The sequence below is a fragment of the Microcaecilia unicolor genome, chromosome 6, assembly GCF_901765095.1.
Source record: "Microcaecilia unicolor chromosome 6, aMicUni1.1, whole genome shotgun sequence".
NCBI classification, from domain to species: Eukaryota; Metazoa; Chordata; class Amphibia; order Gymnophiona; family Siphonopidae; genus Microcaecilia; species Microcaecilia unicolor.
Window position 1 is genome coordinate 117503119 of NC_044036.1, and position 23370 is coordinate 117526488.

At 40.8% G+C, this 23370-nt stretch overlaps 1 protein-coding gene across 2 annotated transcripts in view; it reads right to left on the reverse strand.

The window, feature by feature from the left end:
• The window catches only part of DNM3 (dynamin 3), a 1044597-nt gene that overhangs the window by 448339 nt on the left and 572888 nt on the right, over positions 1-23370 (reverse strand). For both annotated transcript variants that reach the window (XM_030208630.1, XM_030208629.1), the window contains exon 15: positions 16394-16507. In XM_030208630.1, coding sequence (XP_030064490.1) covers positions 16394-16507 — 114 coding nt within the window. The remainder of the gene's footprint in view (positions 1-16393; positions 16508-23370) is intronic.

Here is a 23370-nt window from a genome sequence, read left to right on the forward strand (position 1 = left end):
GCCTGCATCCACTGTTGGTGGGTAAGGACAGGGAAAGCAAGGCAATATGTCCACATCCACAGAGGTATGGGTAAGGCAGGGAAAGGGCTAACCTATGTGCCTTTAAAGTGAAGCTGCTATAGCCTCCAACACCCCGGTTAACAACTGGCAAGCCAGGAACCACCTCCCGGCAGATTTTTCTGGAGCTCGAACAAGCTGCAGCCACCCTGCTAAGGGAGATAGAGAATACTGAAGAGGCAGTGGAGCTAGCTGGCCAAGAGGGCACTGTGAAAGTTTGAGTGCTCTCTATCTCCCCTGCTGGTTGATGGACATAACCCATACGTAATGGCTTCATCTGCTTGATGACAAGGAAAGAGTAGCTTTCTGCAGTTTGGAAAGTGAAGATTGAGATAGGTGCGGGACGAATTAGCAGTGCATAAAACAACTTGTAATGTAAGGAGATAATTCAGTAAGAAAACATAGAATCTTTGGAAAAGTCCATAATGTGTGGTTTTAAAATTTAAGCAGTTAGAAATCAGGCAATTCAAAGCCACTTAAAATTTCTTTGATCTGATAAGTAGACAATCTTGGCATCAGAGAAATTTATAAGTCAGTGTAGGTTCTGGTATTGTGAAACAGCAGTCTGTATACTGCTGGGAGGCTCACACAGACAGGCATTATGTTGCATCCAGAAGACTTCCACTTAGAGCATCTCTTGATTTCCAGCAAGTTAAATAGTCCATATAATAGTTGTCCAATTCATTAGTAACATGTCATTAACTTAAGGGTGTTCTCAGATTTCATTCTTTCCACAGTTCAAGGCATATGTAGGATATAATAAAAATCTTATTATATGAACAGAAGCATTAACAATCATGAAACAATCAATTGCTTTAGTAATATTAAATCTATTGTGTTAACTGAATAAAGGGATTAACATACGAGTTTACACCTAATAAGCAGAAAGAATTTAGGGTCAGAAGAAGAGAACCAAAGAAAGAAATCATAACTCAAAATGTACCTTAATTAATTAAAGACTATACAAAAAAGAGTAATATTCCGTCAAGTCAAACCAACAGTTTAAATGCTGGAGTTTAACAATTCACCCAATAAATGGAGTAGGTCTTTAAATCACACAAATGAGTCGAACTAAAAGTCTCCTTCCAGCAATGCAGCTGTAGGTGTCACTATTTGGATACTATACAGTCCTGTCCTGTATAGATTGGGTCTTGCCACGTTTTATGGGTGAAATGCTTCTTTTATACCAGCTGGTCAGGCTAATATTTGTAAATTTGCAGTCAGGGTTTCACATGGGAGATAACGTCATGCTTCTGAAAGGTGTCAACTTAGAGTAAATAAGGGTGCTTTGAATGAAAAATAATAAACAATTAAACAGAACAATGTACTTAATGTCTGCCCAGTTCCTTAACAAAATACCATTAGCTCAATGCTGTTTTCAGGTTTTATATTTTATGCAAGTGTGGTTATAGCTAATTTAGAATAAAATCAATTGCTATTCTGGTCTTAACTAAAAGAATAGATAATTCATATACATATCCCTGTTCAAAGACTTCTATATATATTCACGTTTCTCATTCTTTCAAGCTAACTTGCAATATCTTTTCTATATATGCTGTTATACCATCATGCCCTCCATCCATGTGACTATTCACAGTATGTACTGTTAAACAGTTCACATAACTTGCCTATTTTTAGCTCATTACAAATAGACATTCTCATTTGTTTAAATATTTCTGTAACTTTCTACATAAAATTTTCCAAAACTGATTGGGAAATTGCTTCCAACTTCTTCACAAGGTTTCTCCATTCAATTCAAAACATAATTTTAAATCTTTACCATTGCAGTTTTCTGGGTAATCAGGTCTGCTACAAACAAGCCTCTGCTTTAAAATCATTAGACAGGCACATGTCATTAGTGGAAAAACAAATTAGGGAAAAATAAATACACAAAAAAAAGAGGAAAATAGTTTAACATAACAGCTGTTTACAATTACCATCAAAAATTGTATATATGTTATTTTAAAGAATCCCTCTGTTTCTGAAATAATATGGTGAAAGAGAAAGTAATTTAAACCAATTTTCTGGGGCAGTACACAACATTTTCTTTCAAGGAACAAAACATCTCAACTTCTTCTTAATCTAAACATTCATCTAGATTTACTTTTCCTGTGAGGCAGCTTCTCTAGAATCTCAACTACCTGAGATAAAGTAACACAGATATTAATGAACTAAAACACATTAAGTAAAACAGGATACAAATGTTACCTTGCATTATTAGCAAAACAAAAAGTTCCAGCAGGACTGTTGTAATTCCTGTGCTGATGAATCTCACTTGCAAAGTACAGCCGATTGCTCAGGGACATAAGAATGTAAACATAAGGGAACAATAAAGCACGTAGAAATAACAGAAAGATACAAGCAGGAACCGTACAGTAAATCTTACAGTAAATGTAAAATTTATCCTTGTAAATCAAAATCCAAAAGTGAATGTTAAGTTTTGAAACCAATCTAAGAAAAATCAGCTTTAAGAAAAGTCCTGATGAGGCAGACAAAAAGCTGTGTCCTTGACTGACCTTTACAAAGAGTCATATAATCAACATGGGGCAAAAATATCTTCAAAATAGAAGTTATCTTTAAGGAAAAGTGTATTCTTAAAGAAAAAGAGACTGTAATTCTGTACAGAATGTGAGAACATTACACTTTAGCTGTAACTAATACATTTGCTACCATCCCCCCTTCTGTCTGGCGTTTTCCTGAGGAAAGCAAGACAGAGACAATAAAAGGTTGTAAATTAGATCATGCTATTGAAATGCAATACTGGGCACATCCTTCAAACAAACATGGTGTTATTCACAAGTATGCACGAGAAATTACCACAACAGTGTCCTAGGGCTAGAAGTATATGAGATAGCTACTCCAGAAGGAAGGGAAAAAATGTACAACAGTACTGTTTAAATGTTCCATTGAGATTCCGTAGCTCTGCAGCTGATCAGAAATCTCGGTGGAGTGCACTGAAATAATTAAAAAGAAAATATTTCTTTATATTCCACTGGTCTATGTCATTTTTTTAGGACACACATGTACATGTTTGATTATAGTTTCTCAAAAGAAGCAGAGGAAAAATACCATAACTTTTTTTTTATAATGAAATGTAGACCAAATAGTTCTAATAGGTTAAATATCCTGAAAATAAAATTGTAAAATTTGTAGCAGCAAAACAAAATTGTTATCTAGAATACACAAAATAAAACAGTGAAATAGAATTGTATACAAAAGAAAACAATGAAATAAAATTGTATCTAATAAATATTAGATTTAAACCAAGAGAAATAAAACAAACTTAGGAAACTGGTCTTTCACTGGTGTTTGGTTTTTTTTTCTTTGATGAGGCAAAAATAGTGCCAGAGCAGCAGTTATTTACAAAGGAATGTTGCTAAGTAAACATGACAGAGACACAAACTATTCATCCCTGACAAAAGAAACAATTCATCTATGCTCGCAGAAGAAAAAGAAAAAAGGTGTTTAAAAGAAAGACGCTGCTTACAACTAGAATTACATATATGCCTTGGTACAGTGCTTTAGAGCCATGAAATCGAACAGGAAAAAAATAAGATGTGAACAGAAGTCAAGCTACATAAAAATATCAATGAGTTGTTCTGTGTTGGCTCTGGGATGTCAAAATGAATTTAAAAGTTAAATTGTGTCAATAAGTCTCTGCCAAGTCCTTCCTTATCAACACTTAGTAATTGACTTGCCATTCCTTATGCTGTTTCCTATAATTTTTAGTCGGAACCTTCTTCCATTTTCTGAAGGATTTTCTTTCACCTGATTCTTTACCTCACTCTATGAACATTCATTTGTCAGCATCCCAGGAGATGGATGTCCATATTTTCACTCTGCAAAATGGCGCTTTGAACGTTCTTCAATGCTGGATGTCCATCTTGTACAATAAAGATGTCTTGATTGCAAATACGGTTTCTAAAATAAGCGTCAAAGGGTCCTTATATGGAAAGCGAATGGAATCAAAACAAAACTTACCCCCTGTTTACTAAGTCACGCTAGTGGCTGCCGCTCAGCAATGCCAACACAGCCATTCAAAGTGAATAGGCTGTGTCGGCAATAGCGTGCGGCTTAATAAACAGGGGAGTTAGTGATTAGACGGCAACTCCAGTAGCTGGGAAGCAAGGCCAGTGCCAGACAGATTTATACAGTTTATATCCTTAAAATGGCTAAGAAAACAGAATCAAACATGTACATTTTAAAGTATAAATCAAAGCATATACTATGTTTGGAAGGACCAGGCAAACTGAAAGGACCAATGGAGGTCCTCATCTACTATGTATAAATGCCACCACACAGTTTCTTCTATAATCGTTTTGCTAGTTCTTGCTCTACCCAAAAGCATGCTCCTTTATATCACATTGGCCATTTTGCAGTTAAAATAGCCAAAGACATATATAGATATAGATAGATACATACATACATACACAGTGTAATCCGCTTAAGTGCAAGGGTCTGGGACCAAAGAAATGCATGCAGTTAACCAGAGCATGCACTTAACCGTTGTGACCCAAAGAAGCTTGACATCTGAAACATATGTACAGTACTGTTATTATACGTACAGTATACAGTCTCCGTTAACTGACATTAGGCTTATTTGAAGTAATCAGTTATAGTCCTCTGTACACTATTGGGTCTGTGAGTTCCATAGACTATGTCTGCCAGATGGTAAAAATTGTCATAGCACTGACATCCAGTGGCCTCCAGATAGGCCCGCACGGTGTTGAGACTCTCCAGCGCGCTTGCAAAAGTGACAGGAGGAGGTTGTTGAATTTCGTCAGCATGTGCCTTGCTGCTCATTTCATCATCAGCCGTTGTTGCCTGCATGTAGGCACATATCTTGACATCAGTGCTGTCGTCAGCTGTTTGTAGATCGTAATCAACAGCTATGTAGCGATAAAACTCCTCTTCAGTAACACCGGCTGGGATGTCAATAACATGTTCATCTGATGCGTTTGCAACAGCTGCATTTGTTTCGTCCCTCTCCACATCCTTAACAAAGCTTGCCCACTTGTAGCAGTTCACAATGGTTGCCTGTGTAACATGATTCCAGGCTTCTTTCTGCATATGTAGGGAATCCAACAGTGATAGATTACCAGCCAGTTCAACAGCACATTTATCCTTGCCAGTCTGGTCATCCATAACACTCATCATACGACATAGCACAAGAGCCCGATAATGTTGTTTGAAATTGGCTATTATGCCCTGATCCATAGGTTGCATCAGAGAGGTAGTGTTTGGTGGCAGGAGGACCACCTTGACGTTAGACAGCTTGACATCAACCCTGTGTGCAGCACCATTATCACATAGCTGACGCTTTTGTGCCCGCATTCTAGTGTCTAACTTCCAGTCATCCATGAATTTGCATTTGCCTCGTATGGCACAGGAAGTCGCTTAACTTTCTTGAAGCAACGGGGCTGTTTGCTCTTTCCAATGATGAGGGGTTCCAACTTCTCACTCCCATCCATATTACAGCAAAGAAGGATCGTCAGTCGGTCCTTCGAAGTTTTATCTCCTGTAGTTTCGGCATGTTTGAATGCAAGTGTTCCAACAGGAATTGCTTGCCAGTAGAGACCGTTTTCATCAGCATTGAAAATGTCACGAGGTGCAAACTCGTTCAAGATGGTCGGAAGAACTGAAACAACCCAATTTTCAGCACCAAAGTCATCAGCGTCTTGTTTCTCACCATGCTGTTTCTTGAATTTTATGTTCTTCCTCTCCTATCTTTCCAACCATCCAACAGTGGCTTTGAATTCAGTTAGTTCAAGACTTTCAGCTAGCTGGTTAGCTTTCTCCATAAGAAGTGGACCACTGACAGGAAACTGTTTGCTCCTGACTCGAGAGAACCATCAAAGAGCATCTTCTACCTCCTCAGCTTTTCCTGCTCGTTTTCGTTTCCGTTGTGGATTTGTATTGTTTTGCCAGTCTTCCAGAAGCTGGTCTTTCTGTTTCAAGACACGTGAAATTTGACTGGGATTGACACCATATTCTTTAGCAATACATGCTTTACTTTGTTTGTTTTCTAATTTTTTAAGAACTTCTATTCGTTCAGCCAGTGTTAAAGTCTTACAGTTCCGCCGCGACGCCCCCATTGTACACTCTAACAACATTCTTACAAATGCTTTACCCCTCCTTTTACAAAGCCGCACTAGTGGCTGCCAGTGCAGTAATGCTGACATAGTGAATGGGCTGTGTCGACATTGCCATTTATAACCCCCCCCCCCCCCCCCCCTTTACAAAGCTGCATGGCAATCATTGCATACATTCATAAGTGTGGCATAAAATCAATATCATTGATAAATACTATAAGGAATAAGCATACCTTGATCTACAATCTGCTCTGATTCCTGTTTTTGCTAATATTTTCTTTAAATAGATATCCTATAGCTGCTCAAAGAAACTTGAAAATGATGTTTCTCTATGAAATGTTTTGCTATCAAATAAATTTCCCTCCTTAAACTTAAACCATGCATTCCTGCCTCCTCATTTTCCAGTATACAAACTACATGGAGATATCGGCATAGATATGAAATATATCTATATTTGTATAGCAAAATGTGTGTGTGTATATCTATATCTATATTTTATCTATATATGTTTGCGTGTGTCTGATGCTGTGCTATGTAGAGCATAATTCATTCTACAGTTATGAAAATATTAGTTTGAAATTTCTAGCATCATAATTAGCAAATGCTTACAACATGGTTTATGAAATCTACAACTTTCAAATATTAAGTGCAGATCTCCTAATTTCGTACCCTTAAATTCTTTGAACTTCTTGAAACATATTCAAAAACCCTTAGGCAGTCTATATTGGCTTATAGCTACATATGAGCTTTTAAAAAAAATTGCTGCCCAGAAAATAAATTTTGGCCATATAAGTTGCAGTCGACCAAAATGTATCCGTTCAAAGTGGGACAGGATTACGGGTGGTTCAGGGATGTGACAAGAAGTTATATGAAGAGCAGCAAACTTCAGCTGCCCTCAGTATAGTACAACTTGTGTTCAAGTCCGAACATAGAAAGAGCGGGGATCTCTTTAAAAGGATAAACTACTTGTATAACATTAGGGCAATATTTTCTGCTGTTAGACTATAAGTGGAGTCTATAAGACTACAGCACTCCACTGCAAAACTGTGCAGATATAAGGATATATTTAAGCAGTAACCTAACTGCTAAATACTGATTTTTATTATTTTTTTTTTTTATGTTTAACAATTTTTATTGATGACCACACCAAAAGTACAAAGCCACCGGAACATGTCAATCTCGAAACATTTGTATATAACTCAGTGGAACATCACTTAAAACAAGTATCAGTACATACAGCCATCAAATTTTGTCATATAACATTGTCCCCCTATTCTGTATTTATTTTAATAATAAAAGAAGAAGCTATTGTATTGATATTACAGTCAATTGCAAATATAATCAATAAACATTTACCTGATACAACTCTTCGTCTGTTTTTTCCGTTTTGTTTCTTATCATAATCTAATCTAGAATGTCATCAAAGGTTTCATTAAATGTTCCTTTCCCCCCCTTCCCCCCCCCCCCCCCCCCCCCCCTGTACCTATACCATGTAATTCTATATCAGCGTTAACCATGTAACATATAAAGCCATTTATCTTCCCCTACCTTCCTCTCCCATGAGTGTGTTCACCAATAAGCTGCGAGCTCTGCTTGATAAAGCCTGTACGTATGGTTCCCAGACTTCCCAAAAACGTTGTCTACTTCTAGGACTACTAGTCATAGCACGTGCTTCCATTCGCACCAAGGAATGAAGCGAGCTCCTCCATTGCCAGAAGGAGGGCCCTATGTCTTGTGTCCAGTGTTGTAATATACATTGTTTCCCAACCATTAGTACCTTATAGATAAATATGTTTTCTTTATGTCGTAGTGTTGACCCTCTTCCCCTTAATCCAAGCACTACAGTTTTAGCCTCTAACCAAAGCTTCCTGTGTAGCACGGCCTCACAGTATTCCAGCACTGGACCCCAGAAATCTTGTATGGCTGGACATCCCCAAAACATATGATATAGTGTTGCTCTCTGAAAATGACATTTACTACAATGTGTTTCTTGCAATCTACCTGCATAATAGGCCTGTATGGGAGACATATATGCCCTCAGAACAATTCTAAATTGTATCTCCCTATATCGGGCACTCACCACTTTATGTACTATCTCCTTTAGAGATTGGACTATATCTCCACTGCTGATCTCTACCTTTAAATCCTCAGACCATCGTCTTGCCACTGCTTCGTAACTACGATGCTTGGCTATCAAATTTAACTGTTTATATAGTATGGATACCGTGGTCTGTTCTCTTCCCTGTGGCAAAAACAGATTCACCAGCAGCTCATATATCCCTCTATCACATTTCCCCCTATGTAGTTTCTCAATATAGCTGTGGATCTGGCAGTAATCATACCATATCACATTCTCTACTCCCACCATGCCCTCTAAGGTTTCTCTTGATATAATCTTTCCCGTGTCTTGCATAACATCTGCCACTAGTACCACTCCCTCCTGTGCCCACTTGGCAAATTTCGGGCACGTATTCCCTGGTTCGAATGCTCCATTCCCAACCAGTGGGAGGAGATCCGTACATCGTGGGTTTTTATTAAATCTCCTCAATATGTACTGCCATATACTTCTCATTGGGTGCAATAAAATATGATGTTTCCATTCCTTTGGTATCTTTGTACTCTCAACATGCATCATATAATAAGGGTGATATGGTCTAAACAGTGCACTCTCAATATTCCATTCCGTATGTGTCGCGGCCCTGATGCCACTCTGGTGTAGGTGAGCTCTCGAGTTCTCCCGAGCTCCACTAGGCCCAGAAGATAACCGAGCACCCCGACTCTTCACCCGCGGCGACCGCCGTTCACCGAGGGTTGAGCCCTCAGCTGCGGGCGGCCAGCAGGACTGCTGGAACCACGGGGTGACGGCTGGCCTGGCTGGATGTGGATACAGAGTCCTTGGTAACGTGGCTTAGACGGGCGGCTAGCTGACAACTGGAACGTGTGCTGAAGTGGCAAGTACTAGCGAGACGGCTAGTTGTTCTGAAGGGCAGACTCCGTCTAGGAAATGGCTAGCAGGACGGCTAGCTGGCATGAGAAACAAACACAGTCTTGGAAATGGCTAGCAGGACGGCTAGCTAGCATGGGAAACAAACACAGTCTTGGAAATGGCTAGCAGGACGGCTAGCTGGCATGGGAAACAAACACAGTCTTGGAAATGGCTAGCAGGACGGCTAGCTGTCATGAGGAACAACCACAGGCTTGGAATTCACTAGCAGGCCGGCTAGCAGTCACGAGAAACAAACACAGGCTTGGAATTCGCTAGCTGGACGGCTAGCAGTCACGGGGAACAAACACAGACTTGGAATTCGCTAGCAGGACGGCTAGCAGTCACGAGGAACAACCACAGGCTTGGAATTCACTAGCAGGCCGGCTAGCAGTCACGAGAAACAAACACAGGCTTGGAATTCGCTAGCTGGACGGCTAGCAGTCACGGGGAACAAACACAGACTTGGAATTCGCTAGCAGGACGGCTAGCAGTCACGAGGAACAAACACAGGCTTGGAATTCGCTAGCTGGACGGCTAGCAGTCACGAGGAACAAACACAGGCTTGGAATTCGCTAGCTGGACGGCTAGCAGTCACGAGGAACAAACACAGGCTTGGAAAGCTTCGCAGGATGGCTTCAAACAAGAAAACGGAAGCATTGGTTCCCTTCCATGCTTCCGTTTAAATCCCCCGCTCGTCCTGGCTGGGGAACAGCTGTGGCCAATCCTAGGTGCCCCAGCCTGCAGCGGGACCCGGATTGGTCCCTCCGTCCAATGGGCGGAGTTCCTAGGGGGAAGCGCCAATCCGGCGCGTGTGGGCGGAGCCTCCTCGCTGGTCCTGCTGCAGCGAGGAGGACGCCGCCGCCGGCGCCGCCATCTTGGCCGGCGGATCCTCTTCTCCGAGGCCGGCGCTGGTTCTCCTGGGTCGCCGGCCTCGGAGCAACCCGTAGTCGCCGCGATCCCCGTGGCCGCCCCTCCCCGTCGACCCGCGCTCCCCGGGCGCCCCAGCCTCCCGCTCCGGCCCGCGGAGTGCCAGGTAAGGGCCCGGAACGGGACAGTATGCTCTTCTGTTTCCATAATCCAATCTGCTAAGTGTCTAGCTAGACAAGCCCAATTATACTGTTTAATGTCAGGCAACCCCAATCCTCCCTCAGATCTTTTCCCATAGAGATATTCCAATTTAACTTTAGCCTTTTTCCCACTCCAACAGAATCTAGTCAACATTCCTCGAATCTTCTTTATATCTTTAGTCTGTATGACTAGTGGCAATTGTCTTAATACATACAGCCATTTTGGGAAAAGTATCATTGCAAACAAACCCACTCGCCCGCTTAAAGTTAAGGGCAGTCCCTCCCATATTGCTAATTTATGCCGCGTATATTGCAGTAACTGGTCAATATTCTGTCTATATAAGCTACTCATATCACTTGTCAGTGTTATGCCTAAGTATTTAAATTCCTTGTTCGCCCATCTCAATGGGAACCTACCCTCCCATTTCTCCTTTACCCGAGTTGTTGTGGGCAATCCCTCTGACTTTTGAAAATTCAATTTAAATCCCGAAAAGGCCCCATATTCTTCAAAAACCTCCATCAATACCGGCAGCGATCTCTCCGGTTTAGCTAGGTGAACCAAAATGTCATCGGCGAACGCCGATATCTTAAATTCTCTGGTTCCCAGATTTATACCTTCAATCTCAGGGTTACTCATGATGTCTCTAATCAACGGGTCTAGCGTTATAGCAAACAGTAAGGGAGACAGAGGGCATCCCTGTCTGGTACCTCTATTAATTACAAAATTTCGAGAGTACGCTCCGTTAACCAGCACTCTCGCCATAGGATTCTTATATAATATAGATATTGCTTGTGTAAAGTAACCTTCAAATCCGTACGCTCTTAGTGAAGCAAACAAGAACTCCCACTCTACTCGATCAAACGCCTTTTCGGCGTCGAAACTAATCAATAAGGAATCTCCACCCCCTCTGCGCACATTCTCTATTGATGCCAGTATCAGTCTAATATTTTTCCCACTCTGTCTCCCCTGTATAAATCCCACCTGAGGGGTCGCCACTATGCTTGGTAGCACTTTTGCCAATCTTGAGGCCAGAATTTTAGCTAGCAGCTTAGCTTCATAACTAATCAGTGAGATTGGTCTATATGAGTCTGGTATGGTCGGATCTCTCTCAGGTTTTGGGAACACCACAATATCCGCTAATCGCAGAGACCGTGGAAGTTCACCTAATTCGACTGATCTATTAAAGAACTTTGTTAAAGGGCCTCCTATATCCTGCATTAGAATTTTATAGAATTCAGCCCTATAGCCATCTGGTCCCGCCGCTTTATGCAAGGCACTGGCTTTAATTTCTTTAAGGACCTCCTCCGTCTCAATCGGTTTATTTAGCTCCCTCTGCTGTTGTTCTGAGATCTTCGTCTTGTTAATATTTTCTAAATATATATCAGGGTCTAGATCATCGTCATCATTTTTGGCATATAGCCTAGCGTAATAATCTTTAAATACATCTCTTATCTCTGTGTCATTATGCACTAGGTTCCCCCTCTGTGTCTTGATCCCCAACACTCTCCTCTGCCCCTTCATCTTCCTCACCAGCCCTGCCATGAGTTTCCCGGGTTTATTCCCAAATCTATGCAATTGATATTTATAATATTCAACAGATTTACTGGCTCGCTGATGTATCAGTTCATTTAAATTTACCTGAGTAGCTAATAGTTGCTCTCGGATATGATTTGCTACCCCTTGTCCGTATGCCCTCCTCAATTGCACCAACTGCTCCCCCAATCTAATGATCTCTCGATCTCTCTGTTTTTTCTTTCTGACACTGTATGCTATGATCTCACCTCTTAACACAGCTTTCCCAGCCTCCCAGAACAGTATTGGTGTATCCATATGTGACTCATTATTTAGTTCATATTCTTCCCACTTTCTCCTAATAAATTGCCTAAAATCCTGATCATAATACAGATCTAAGGGGAATATCCATCTGAACTCTCTGCTTTGCGAATTCAGATCTTTAAACTCAATCGATATTGCCGCATGATCCGAAATTATCGTGGGATCTATTGCTGCCTCTAAGATGTCTGCAAAGCTGTCTTCATCTATCAGAATGTAGTCTATTCGCGATTGCGTGTGGTGAGCTCTAGAATAGTGCGTAAAATCTTTAGTAGTAGGGTTAAGAACCCGCCACACATCAACCACTCCCACAGCCCCACATATCAAATTGATACCTTTATCTATCCCTCCCATCGCACCTGCTATATGATGTGATTTATCTATGGTGGGATCAGCTACTACATTGAAATCACCCCCAATTATCTTCTTCGACACATTAAATTGCTGTACCTTGCTTATGAGAGAATGGAAGAATTTCTTACTGTACACATTAGGGGCATATATGTTGCTAATGAGGTAGGTAGTGTTATTCACCTTGACCTGTGCCAGAATATATCTCCCTTCGGCATCAATACATGTCTGCCCCACCTCAACCTGGAGTGATTTATGAAACAAAATCACTACCCCAGCCTTCTTTCCCACCGCTGGGGTCTCCAGTACTGTTCCCACCCACCAGGTTTTAAGCTTAAGGTGCTCCTGAGACGACAGATGTGTCTCCTGGAGAAGTGCTATATCCGCTCTTTTCTTTTTAAGACTATGTAATATTTTCTTTCTCTTAATGGGAGATGAGATACCCCCCACATTCCAAGAGTATATCCTTAATCCCATCAGTCTCCTAAGTCTCGCTTATGCATCCGCCACTGTTCCACATTCACATAAGAGCAGTCGTGGTGTCCCAGCAGCACCACTCCCGCTGTTTGTACAAGCAGCCACTCCTCATTCAACTCACTCATATTTCTCTTCTGACTCCATATGTCTAATTGAGGTTCTGTTAACCTAATTTTATGTATCCCCCTATCTCTCCTCCCCCCCCCTCTCTCCCCCCCAGCTCCCATCCTTCAAAGCCTCCCTCCCTCCCTCCTGTTCCAAGAACTAGTCACTTATTAACCCCTACACTCACCCTGCCGTGATTATTAACCCCTCTAACTCTTCCCAGTCTTAACCACCAACTTATTCACAAATTTACATATCACTTTTCGTATACCAGTCTTTGATCATCTTCTTTCACCACATCCTAGCAATGGTTCAGCACCCTGTGCTGTGATTCAGTTCTGTATATTCTTTCAGCCTCATATTGCGTTCCGCCTCTCCATGCACATACGACCCTTGTAATTCAATATTATATTCCACAGTCCATGTCTGATTCCTCTGTTGTATATATATATCATATCGTCTACAATATCCCATATATTCAAGCATTGATCAGGGCGTAGCTGAATCTCTGTTTCATCCTTCAATGTTCCATCCTAGAGAAATCAAAAAGTTTTCCGGGGAGGATTCCCCATAGCAAATTAGTTTCAAGTAAGCCCCCGTCTTGTAGAACTCCCTCAAATGCTTCTGTAGTTATATCCTTCCCATTAGAGGGTCTGTTCTCCACCATGTTGTTGAATGTATATGTTTTAGCTGCTTCAACTGTGTCCAAAAATTTGGTAACTCCATTTATCGTGAGACGCAGCTTAGCCGGATACAAGAGCGCAAATTTTATTTTTTTATTGAAAAGGTCCGTACATAAAGGGGCAAAGGACTTCCTCCTCGCCTGCACCTGCTGAGAATAATCCTGAAAACAAAGGATCTTCTTATCTTGGTAGGTGAGAGTTTTGCCTCCTCTTATCGCTTCCAGAATTTGTTGTTTATGCCGAAAGTTCAGAGCTTTTAGTATGACTACGCGCGGCCTGTTCTCAGGCTGTCTCGGAGGCCCAACTCTATGGGCTCGTTCAATACAAAAACTCTGTAGTTTGTCCTCTATATGTAATGATTTCGGCAGCCAGTCCTCCAAAAAGGTAGGCAGATCTTTATCAATAAGCGATTCTGGCAAGCCAACCAAACGCAGGTTATTTCGCCTGCTCCTATTTTCCAAGTCATCGATCTTTGTCTCCAGATCCTGTACTTTCCTCTCCAGTTTCTTGTTGATCTCCTTCTGCGCCCCCACCGTCTCCTCCAACTCTGAAATCCGCTGTAATCCTTCATCTAGCTCCATATTTATACTGTCTATACGCTCATGAGCCTCCTCCGCCCTATCGAGCAATTGCTGAAGCTTTTTGTCCAAAGCGGCCTCGACCGCCGCTGTAACCTCGGCCGTGATCTCCGTCAGCCATGCGGAACCCACCGCTAATTCGCCGGGGTCTCGCTGGTCGGCCATCTTGGTTTCTGGCGGTTTCGATTTGTCTCGCTCTCTTCTCACTGATTTCGCTGCCATTCTCGGTTTCTTCACTCAATCTCTACTCGCCAATCGCTTTCCCACCTTTTAAGTTCAAAATTGTGGCGTTTCGCTCCCTGGGTAAGTCAAATTATCTGATTTCCGGGTGAGTGTGCGCGGAGCTTAGCTTTCCAGCGTCAGCCCCGCACCATGGCGTCACGTGACCTCTCTATTTTTTTTTTTTATAATACATTAGGATGTGGGATGTTAATAACCTCCTAAATAATTAATATATCATTGTTAAAAAAAACAATTTCCCCATGCAGTTAGCAGAACTGATTATAAAACATTAACTCCCCTTCTTCTGATCTTTAACTTTTATGTTTATATTTTACAACTTCTGCCAACCTGCTCAGGTCCCATTCTTCATCCTCCTTTATCCAGCCTCAACATTGCAAGAATGTTCCTTGGCCAAGGCACATAATTCCATTCCATGCCTGGTATGAGCACATTGCAGCTATCAGCAAGTCCTGTTAATGTGTGAGACAAGACTTCCATCCTCTGCAGTATTCTCAGTCATGAGCACAGTCCATTAGTCAAACTCTGCTCTCTCTTGTAACAGTTCACAATCAATTTAGATTATTTTTGTCTTTTCTCCTTATCTATGTCATCTTTATCACCCAAGAATGGCTAGCTATCAGTATTTTTAGCTCTTTTTAAAGCCTAGTCAACTGAATTATTTCTGAATTATTCACAAAGGGATAAATATTCAGCTGACGGCACTAAGCATTTTGCTGACTGCTGCTGGCATTATTTCCAGATATTCAGTGGGTTGCTGCATAGAGACAGGACTGTGTTTTATGCGGTCCCATTTAAGAAGTTACCCTGGCAAGTTAAATGGTGAATATCAGCACTTAACCAGCCAAGTGCTGACTCCACCTCTAGAACACCCCCATAATAGCTGGTTTTCATTTAGGCACTAACCCCTAATTTTCAGCAGCGATAACTTAAGTGCCACTGAAAATTAGCAGAGCCCGAATAAGCGATTTAACCAGTCAGCGGCTGTTTCTGGAGAGGTTGCAGCAGGTTTTTTCAGGAAGTCGCCACTTGGGGTAGGAGCAAGGGGCAGTTTCTTCCTGTCCCTCTTACCCCACCAGGGAGGTCACGTAGGTCGGGGTGGGGGGGGGGGCTTATCTTGATTCGGAGGTGGGATGTGGAGATGGGAGGGGGAGCAATGACCTGTTGGGGGAGGGTAGTGAGAGGGGCTATGAATGACATCTGGGGGGGGGGGTGATATATACCTTGTCAGGGGGGTGGGATGGGGGATCGGAGAGAAATTCTACTTTTTAATGTGGGTCTCAGCCGATGTTCAGACAGGCCCGCACAACTGTGGGCCCCGGCTAAATATCAGCCAGGATTTGCATAAGCTCTGGAGGCCAGCCCCACCAGATTTAGCCCCGATTTTCAGTGCAGGTGCCTGGACAAAGGCCGGCACTGAATATCTGGGGCTAACCTAACCAACAACGGTTAGCTTTTAGAAAATGTTTCATATCCTACCAATAATTCAGTACCACCAGTCCATGTACATAATACTTCCACTAAATCTTGGAATCGAGAAATTTCACAGGTTATCAACACACTGATGATTCATAACTAAAATGTTCCTATGAAGACCTAAAAAACAATTATAAAATGAATTAAATATTAGCAAATCTAATTATAATACTGCAAGTTCTCCCACATTTACTACTGATATCCAAAATACCTGAACTAGTTTCAGGTTGAAAATCTGATTTTCAGGAAAAAAACATCCTCAATATCCCTCATATGATGAAAGTGAGAACAGGCACTTGTTATAATGAGAATCAACAGTACTGCATCTGTGTTCCGGAAAAATTATATGTATCAGAACATGGTTGACTTGAAATGAAGCAGCTTCGCCTTGACCCAAAGACAACTTGCCATTTCTTTTTAAACATTGAAAAAAACATTATTACCAACCTCATCATCTTTATACCACGACAGGCTTTCAGCAGTCAGAACAAACCAGTAGTCTTTGGAACCTCCTTTCATAATGCCAATGTTGTTGATAGTCAACCAACCCCTGCGGATCACCTAAACATGATGTAGCAAAAAAGTATTCCATTTGTTGCCCATTCTTATAAAAATCAGTACAGTTGAGAAATTAGGTGATGACAGCAGACCATTTGTCTTTAGCATAATGCAAAAAAAAAAAAAAGTCAGATGTGTACCCTTCTTAATAGAACACAACTTCAATGATTCTTAAGCCTTGAATATACTGTATTTATAACAAAAATACCCCTACAACAATAATTGTCAAAAACTACAAATAAATGATGATTGTAAACTTTAGTTTTAGTGCTCATTAAACTGAGATGTAAACAGCAATGAAGGTGTCAAACATCACATTTCACATTTGTTTCAATCATTGCAGAAATGGTTTTATATATAAAAAAAATAAGTGACCGAAGTGAAACTCTCAAAGACCACATATCTCGCAAAAAGCAAAAATTCAAAAACAAGCAGAGTTATCATTCCATAGTCTATAACAAAAACATGAATATATCCAAAATACTGATCTTAATACATGTCCTAGGTGTGTGCTGGTAAAAATTTCAACAATAGCATCGCAGATCCCTTTTGCCCTTCTGTTTCACGGGAGGCATCTGTCCTCCCTGAGCTTGCCTTCTCTGGGGATAGTGGCAGGTGGGGAGTTTGACTGAGGTGACACACACGTCAAACTGTAACGCAGGTGTCCAAAGCTGTGTGATTTTTGAGATTTACACTTTGGACATTTTTATACATAAAAGATTTGTGCTGAGATGTGATGTTTGACACCTTCAGGGCTGTTTACATCTCAGTTTTATGAGTATTAAAACTAAAGTTTACAATTATCATTTATTTGTAGGTTTTTCAAATAGTTGTAAGTTTTTTCTTTTGTTACATAGGACTAGATTCTGTAAATTTGGGCACCCAAAAAAATGAGTATTAAGCACTATTCTATAATCGGTGCTCAGAGTTGGGCGCTGTTTATAGAATAATGCTTAGAGCCAGGATCTGCACCCAAAAGGATTTATACCATCTGAAACCTAAACCCTTGTGCCTAAATCAGGTGTGGATCTGCCATACTCTTAATACTGTGAGTAAATTCTAGAAAAGCCCATGATTTGTCCATGCCACTCCCATGGCCAAGCTCCCTTTATGGATCACTTGGAAAATTTAAGTATGCATTTTTATAGAATCCTGACTAGGAAGATGCATACATAAATTCTAATTGTTGCCAATTAGAGCCCAGTAATTGAGTGTATCAATTATCGGAACTAATTTCCTCATTCAATTAAATTGCATGCACAAATTGGGTGCATGCCCAAATCTGCACGCACAGTTTTAAGCAACGTATATAGAATTTGGGGGATAGTGTATTTTCTCCACTTTATAAATTCTATATTAGCTGTTTTCATGGTTTCACTTTCAATATACTTTTGCTTACAAACCAACATGTTGTGCAACCAACATGTACTTTATATATTCTTGTTTGGTATATCTGAATATCATAATCCACAGAATTGCAGTTATCATTGCTGGATTAACTCTGGTTGAAAATATTTTAAATTATTTTCCCTCCATTATGATGCTATAAATAAGAATTGAAACAATTTACTTAATTTATTATAACTTCTCACCAAACGGCCTGGATGAAACAATGGATTGATAGGGTGATACCGAGCCTTTCACCTCTACAACACACTTCAAATCTGACTTAAGTTTTGCGGTGGCCACTTTAAAGTCAATTGGAGGCTGTGCGAAATTATGTAGTATTCTTAGTTCAGTTCTCAGAGAATAAATGTTTGTATCGCTTGCTGGCAATTTCAGAAATCAAGTAAAGAAAATAAACTACCCTAACATTCAAATTCTAATCCCTTTAAGAGAGGGTAGAGGCACTTAGGCTGTGCAATATAGGATAACTTTTCACTGCCTGTACTGACTTAAAAATACAGAAGGCACAGATTTCCAATAATTTCAGTCTAGTACCTTAAACACCCAATTCAAATAGATAAAAAAAGAAAAATATCTTAATTAATATGAAGAGACTTAAAAATTACATCATTATGTGTTTCTGACTGCCTTTTGTGGGTGCTTATCACAGAACTATGCAAGTCATTAAAATCTTGCTATTCTGTACTAGGAACCAAAAAGGAGTAATGGGATAGACCTAACATTGCTAGCAACATTTCCATAAACCAATAAATACAACTACAAAAAACCACTTTATTTAAAACAATGATTCTAGAAATTATACAAAATTCTATACCAAAACAAACCATTGTTGGAAGAATTGTAAAATAAGCTCAACATGGACCACATGCATCAGGTACAGTAGAAATGAAAGCCTGTTGAAACAGTCACACAGTCAAATGCTATGAAAATGATAGGCAGGATGTAAATTAAATAAATAAATAAATAAAATACAAGACCGAGTACATTCCCAACAAGGGCAGTAAAACCACCTGGTACACAAACCTAAATGCTAACTGGATCGAACACCTATATACTAAGAAACAAGGCATCAATAAAAACTAAGGGGCCCTTGAACTAAGCCGCGTAGGCGCCTACACATGCTCAACGTGTGACAATTTAGAACTACCGCATGGCTACTGCCTTGCTGGTGCACTGAAAAATGGACCTGCGCGCATCCAATATACGCGTCTACACCAGCGCAGGCCATTTTTCAGCGCACCTTAGTAAAATGACCCATAAGGGCCCTATTTACAAAGGCACACTAGCATTTTTAGTGCAAGCTAACGTTACAGACACCCACACATTCCTATATGTGTCTCTAGCATTAGTGCATGCTAATTTTTAGCGTGCACTAAAAACAATAGTGTGCCTACAGCGCGGCTTAGTAAACAGGGCCCTAAGTCATAAAAAGCATGACTAATATTTTTAAAAAGCCATAGATTAACACTAAAAATTAAAAACAAATTCAAGGATGTTAGCTACTTACCACATGGCCAAAAGGTAAAACTTTCCTTATAACATTAGGGGCAACTGCAGCTATCAAATAAGCCAGGAAAAACAACTCTAAAGACTGATAAAAATAACCAAAAAAAGCTACTACTAAACTAGAAAAATTCAACACATTACTAAGATCCCTCTTTTTTTTCTAAACTGTCAGGAAGAAAATCCTTGGTAGACTTCCCTGTGCTTAGGCTAAGAATGAAACTTATTTTTCTCATTAAACATATGCTAGCAAGGACCTGCAAGTTGCTACTTTAAAGTCAGCGTTCCCACCGTGCAGTACTTGACAGCTATAACCAGATTGCCTCAAAGCAAAACTAAGGGCCTTTTTACTAAGCTGTGGTAAGCATTAACACATACTTACTGCAGCAAAAAATTGTGTGCATGGAGTATGCCAAGGTGTCCCACGGTAATTTTGCCATGTATGTGCACTACCCGCATGCTAAAGAATAAATTTTATTTTTGGGCAGAGGGGGCATGTCTGGGGGGCGGAGAGTGGGTGCTTATATGCAAATTGGTTAGTGTGTCAGCATTACCGTGTGCTAATGAATTAGGTGGTGGTAAGGGTTCACACACTAATGGAAAAATCAGCATGCAGCCATTAATGTAAAAATCTGAAAATCGGACATTTTACTCCTGCGGTAAAAATAGCCTTAGCATTCAAGAAAGACCTGTATAAGGGCATACCAAGGCCATTATTTGCCACAGCTTCGTAAATGGGCACCTAAGTGAACAAAAATACACACATTGAAACAAGTGCAGTAGGTTTTCTACCCCTGGAGAACTCACAATCTGAATACTGAAATTTTGCTGGCTATAGCATGTCTACCCACTGATCTTTTTGGAGCAATTTTTTTTACTGTAGGGCAAACCTCTTTTTCTTATGCTGTAAGCAGCTAAACAACTACTTTTGATATACTATAACATTTATTTTATATTTCAATAATTTTTATTAGGGATATATACAAGATTATAACATCCATAACCAACACCTAGTTACATCAATATCTTGTATCCATAACATTTACCCTCCGCCCAGGGGTGTGCTGGTAAATTTTTAACAACAGGCTCTTTCTCCGGACGTAGCCAGCTCTGCAGTTGGAAGGGCCAGGGGTGGCCGGGGTGGGGGGGTGGGGGTGGGGGGTGGAAGAGAAACACTTGTCTCTCTCTCCTCCCTCCCTTAGTGTGGGCATACCTTTGCTGGCAGCCAATAAATGGACTGCCACCACTCCCAAGGTCTTGCTCTGAGCAGCATGCTGGAACTTCTCTCACATGCTCGAGAAGTCCCAGCCTGCTGCCCAGCAGTAGTCTATTTACTTGGCTTGCAGGGCTCAGCATCCTCACCAGCAAAGTAAAAGATAATTCAGCAGGGGGCCCAAGCCCACATTTTGGGAGCCAGTTGTTAAAGAAGCCATGGAGGGCCCTGCTTTAACAACCAGCTCCCAAAATTCTTACAAACTTAACAACCGGCTCTTGCAAGCCTGTGAGAGCCTGCTCCAGCACACCACTGCCTCCGCCCACTCTCGCTGCATGTTCTCAGGACCTCAGAAATCAACATCTACCCCTTTCTATCCCCAAAACCCAAACCGAATACCCCTCCCCCACCCAATTCCCTCTCCCCCCTCACCCTCCTTCCTCCCTACTAGACCAAAGAGTAATAGCAGTCTCAACAATATTCACAGATTCAGTAGTTGACCTCTTGCTGCAGGGGTGAGGGTCTCCCAAAATGGGGACCATTTGTTCTGAAATTGCTGCATTCCTGTTTGAGGGGGCTTATGGGTTTCTATCCATTCCATACGAAGAAAAGACATCATCTGGGTGCGCCATTTCTGGACTGACGGGGGCTGACTCATAAGCCATTCGAGAAGAATAGTTTTTTTTTGCTATAACAGTTGCTCTCTGCACAAACTCCTTATATCTCCTTCGAAATCAGTGAGCCCAGCCTTGGTCTACCAAATAGTAATAGCGGGTCATAACACCAGCTTGTTGACCATTGTTTAGATATCTGCTGGAGGAGATTTTTCCAAAAGGAGACCACCTTCGGGCAGGACCAGAACATGTGGGCTAACATTGCACCCTCCTTATTACACTTCATACATGCTCCATCTTGGGACAAGCCCATGTGAAATGCTCACCTTGGGGGTACATGCAGTCTTAGGGCAAACCAATATTGTAATTCCCAATGATCTAGGAAACAACAAGGCAAGCGATCTGCAAAATCCAATGTGGAAAACAAACTAGCAGATCAATATAATATCCAAACCACTTTATTGAAGATACCGTATTAAATGCCCGACACAAGCCGTGTTTCGCCCAACAATAGGGCTGCGTCAGGGGCTATAATAAACAACAAACATATCAAATTATAAAACATAGTGAATCATAAACAATATGTATCTCTATAAAAATATGCATAAAAACAAATAGTAGTGTAAATGTAAAACATAGACATGAATTATAAACATTGAGAGTCTCTTTTAAATTCAAAACTAATATGAATATTTAAAAGCACGTTAAGATAAACATATATAGAAAAACATGCAATACAAAATATGATTTAAAAAATATTAGCACATGAATATGCATATAAATATATATAAAATATATAAATATGTCAGAAACCTCAACATTATAAACTAAAAACAACAAATTAAAATATCTCCACTGACACTGCGGCAGCCAGGTGTTGACTGCATACCCTGAAAAGTCCAACTCTGCCATTGTGTCAAGGATATGACGGTGATGAAATGCCACTGGCACTCTTTGTTGCGCTCCCAATGAGATAGCCGAATCCAGTTCCTCCCTCACATCTTCTGTTAGATTTCCCCATGGCAAGCTCGATACATAATGTCTCAATTGGCAGTAGTAAAAATAGTCTGTTGGCAATACTGAGTATTGCTCCTGTAGTTCATGAATGAACTTAATTCGACCCTCTTCCATTAAAACATGGCATAAGTATTCCAACCCATGTCTCCTCCATCTGTCGAACACTTAGTAAAGTGACCCAGGCTCAAACTCTGGATTATCACAAATCGCCAAATATGGTGTGACTTTGGGTGAAAAACAATGGGCCTTACATATCCATCTCCACACCGCTGTAGCTGTTGATAAAATCAAGGTTTTCTGTAATACTACCGGGATGTTATTTTTACAACCATGCAGGTAGCAACTAAAATTAGTCTGTTCAAATAAATTCAGTTCAATGGGCGGCAGAGAAATCAGTTGTTTTACGGAACCAATCACTGAGATGGCTCAGACCACACACCACTGTTAAGTAACTCATACTCAGCAGACCCAGGCCTCCATATTCCTTTGGTATCTAAAGAATCGATAAAGGCAGCCTCAGTCTCCTCCCACTCCAAAGGAATTTTTGCAGCATTTTATTCAGCTGGCCTTCATCATGTCGTGTAAGGTATATGTGCAAGCGGGGCAATCATCATGTTATATAGTGATATTCTCCCCAGCCGCGAGAGCGGGAATGCCTGCCACACCCTTAGCTTGGCAGCCGTGTCCTCTAACAGCTTATTCACATTTAACACATATAGTTGTGATAAATCCTGTGGAATCTGTACTCCCAAATATTTTATTTTTCCTTCTGCCTTCGCCAAAGCTCTCGCCCCTGAATTTCTTCACCCTGTAGTATTGATATTTGAGATTTTTGTATGTTTACCTTAAATCCTGATAGTAAGCTGTATTGTTCCACCCTATCTAATAATATCATCAGAGAAGCAGAAGGCGTGACCGTCACCACCAGCAAGTCATCAGCAAACACTAAGGTTTTCACTATCTCTCCACCCACTTCCATCCCCACCACTCCCTTTTCCCATTTTAATATACGTAACAATGGCTCTATTGAAAGCAAAAATAATAAGGGGGATAAAGGGCATCCTTGCCGAGTACCACGTCTAATATCTATCTCCCCCATCCTTATACCATTA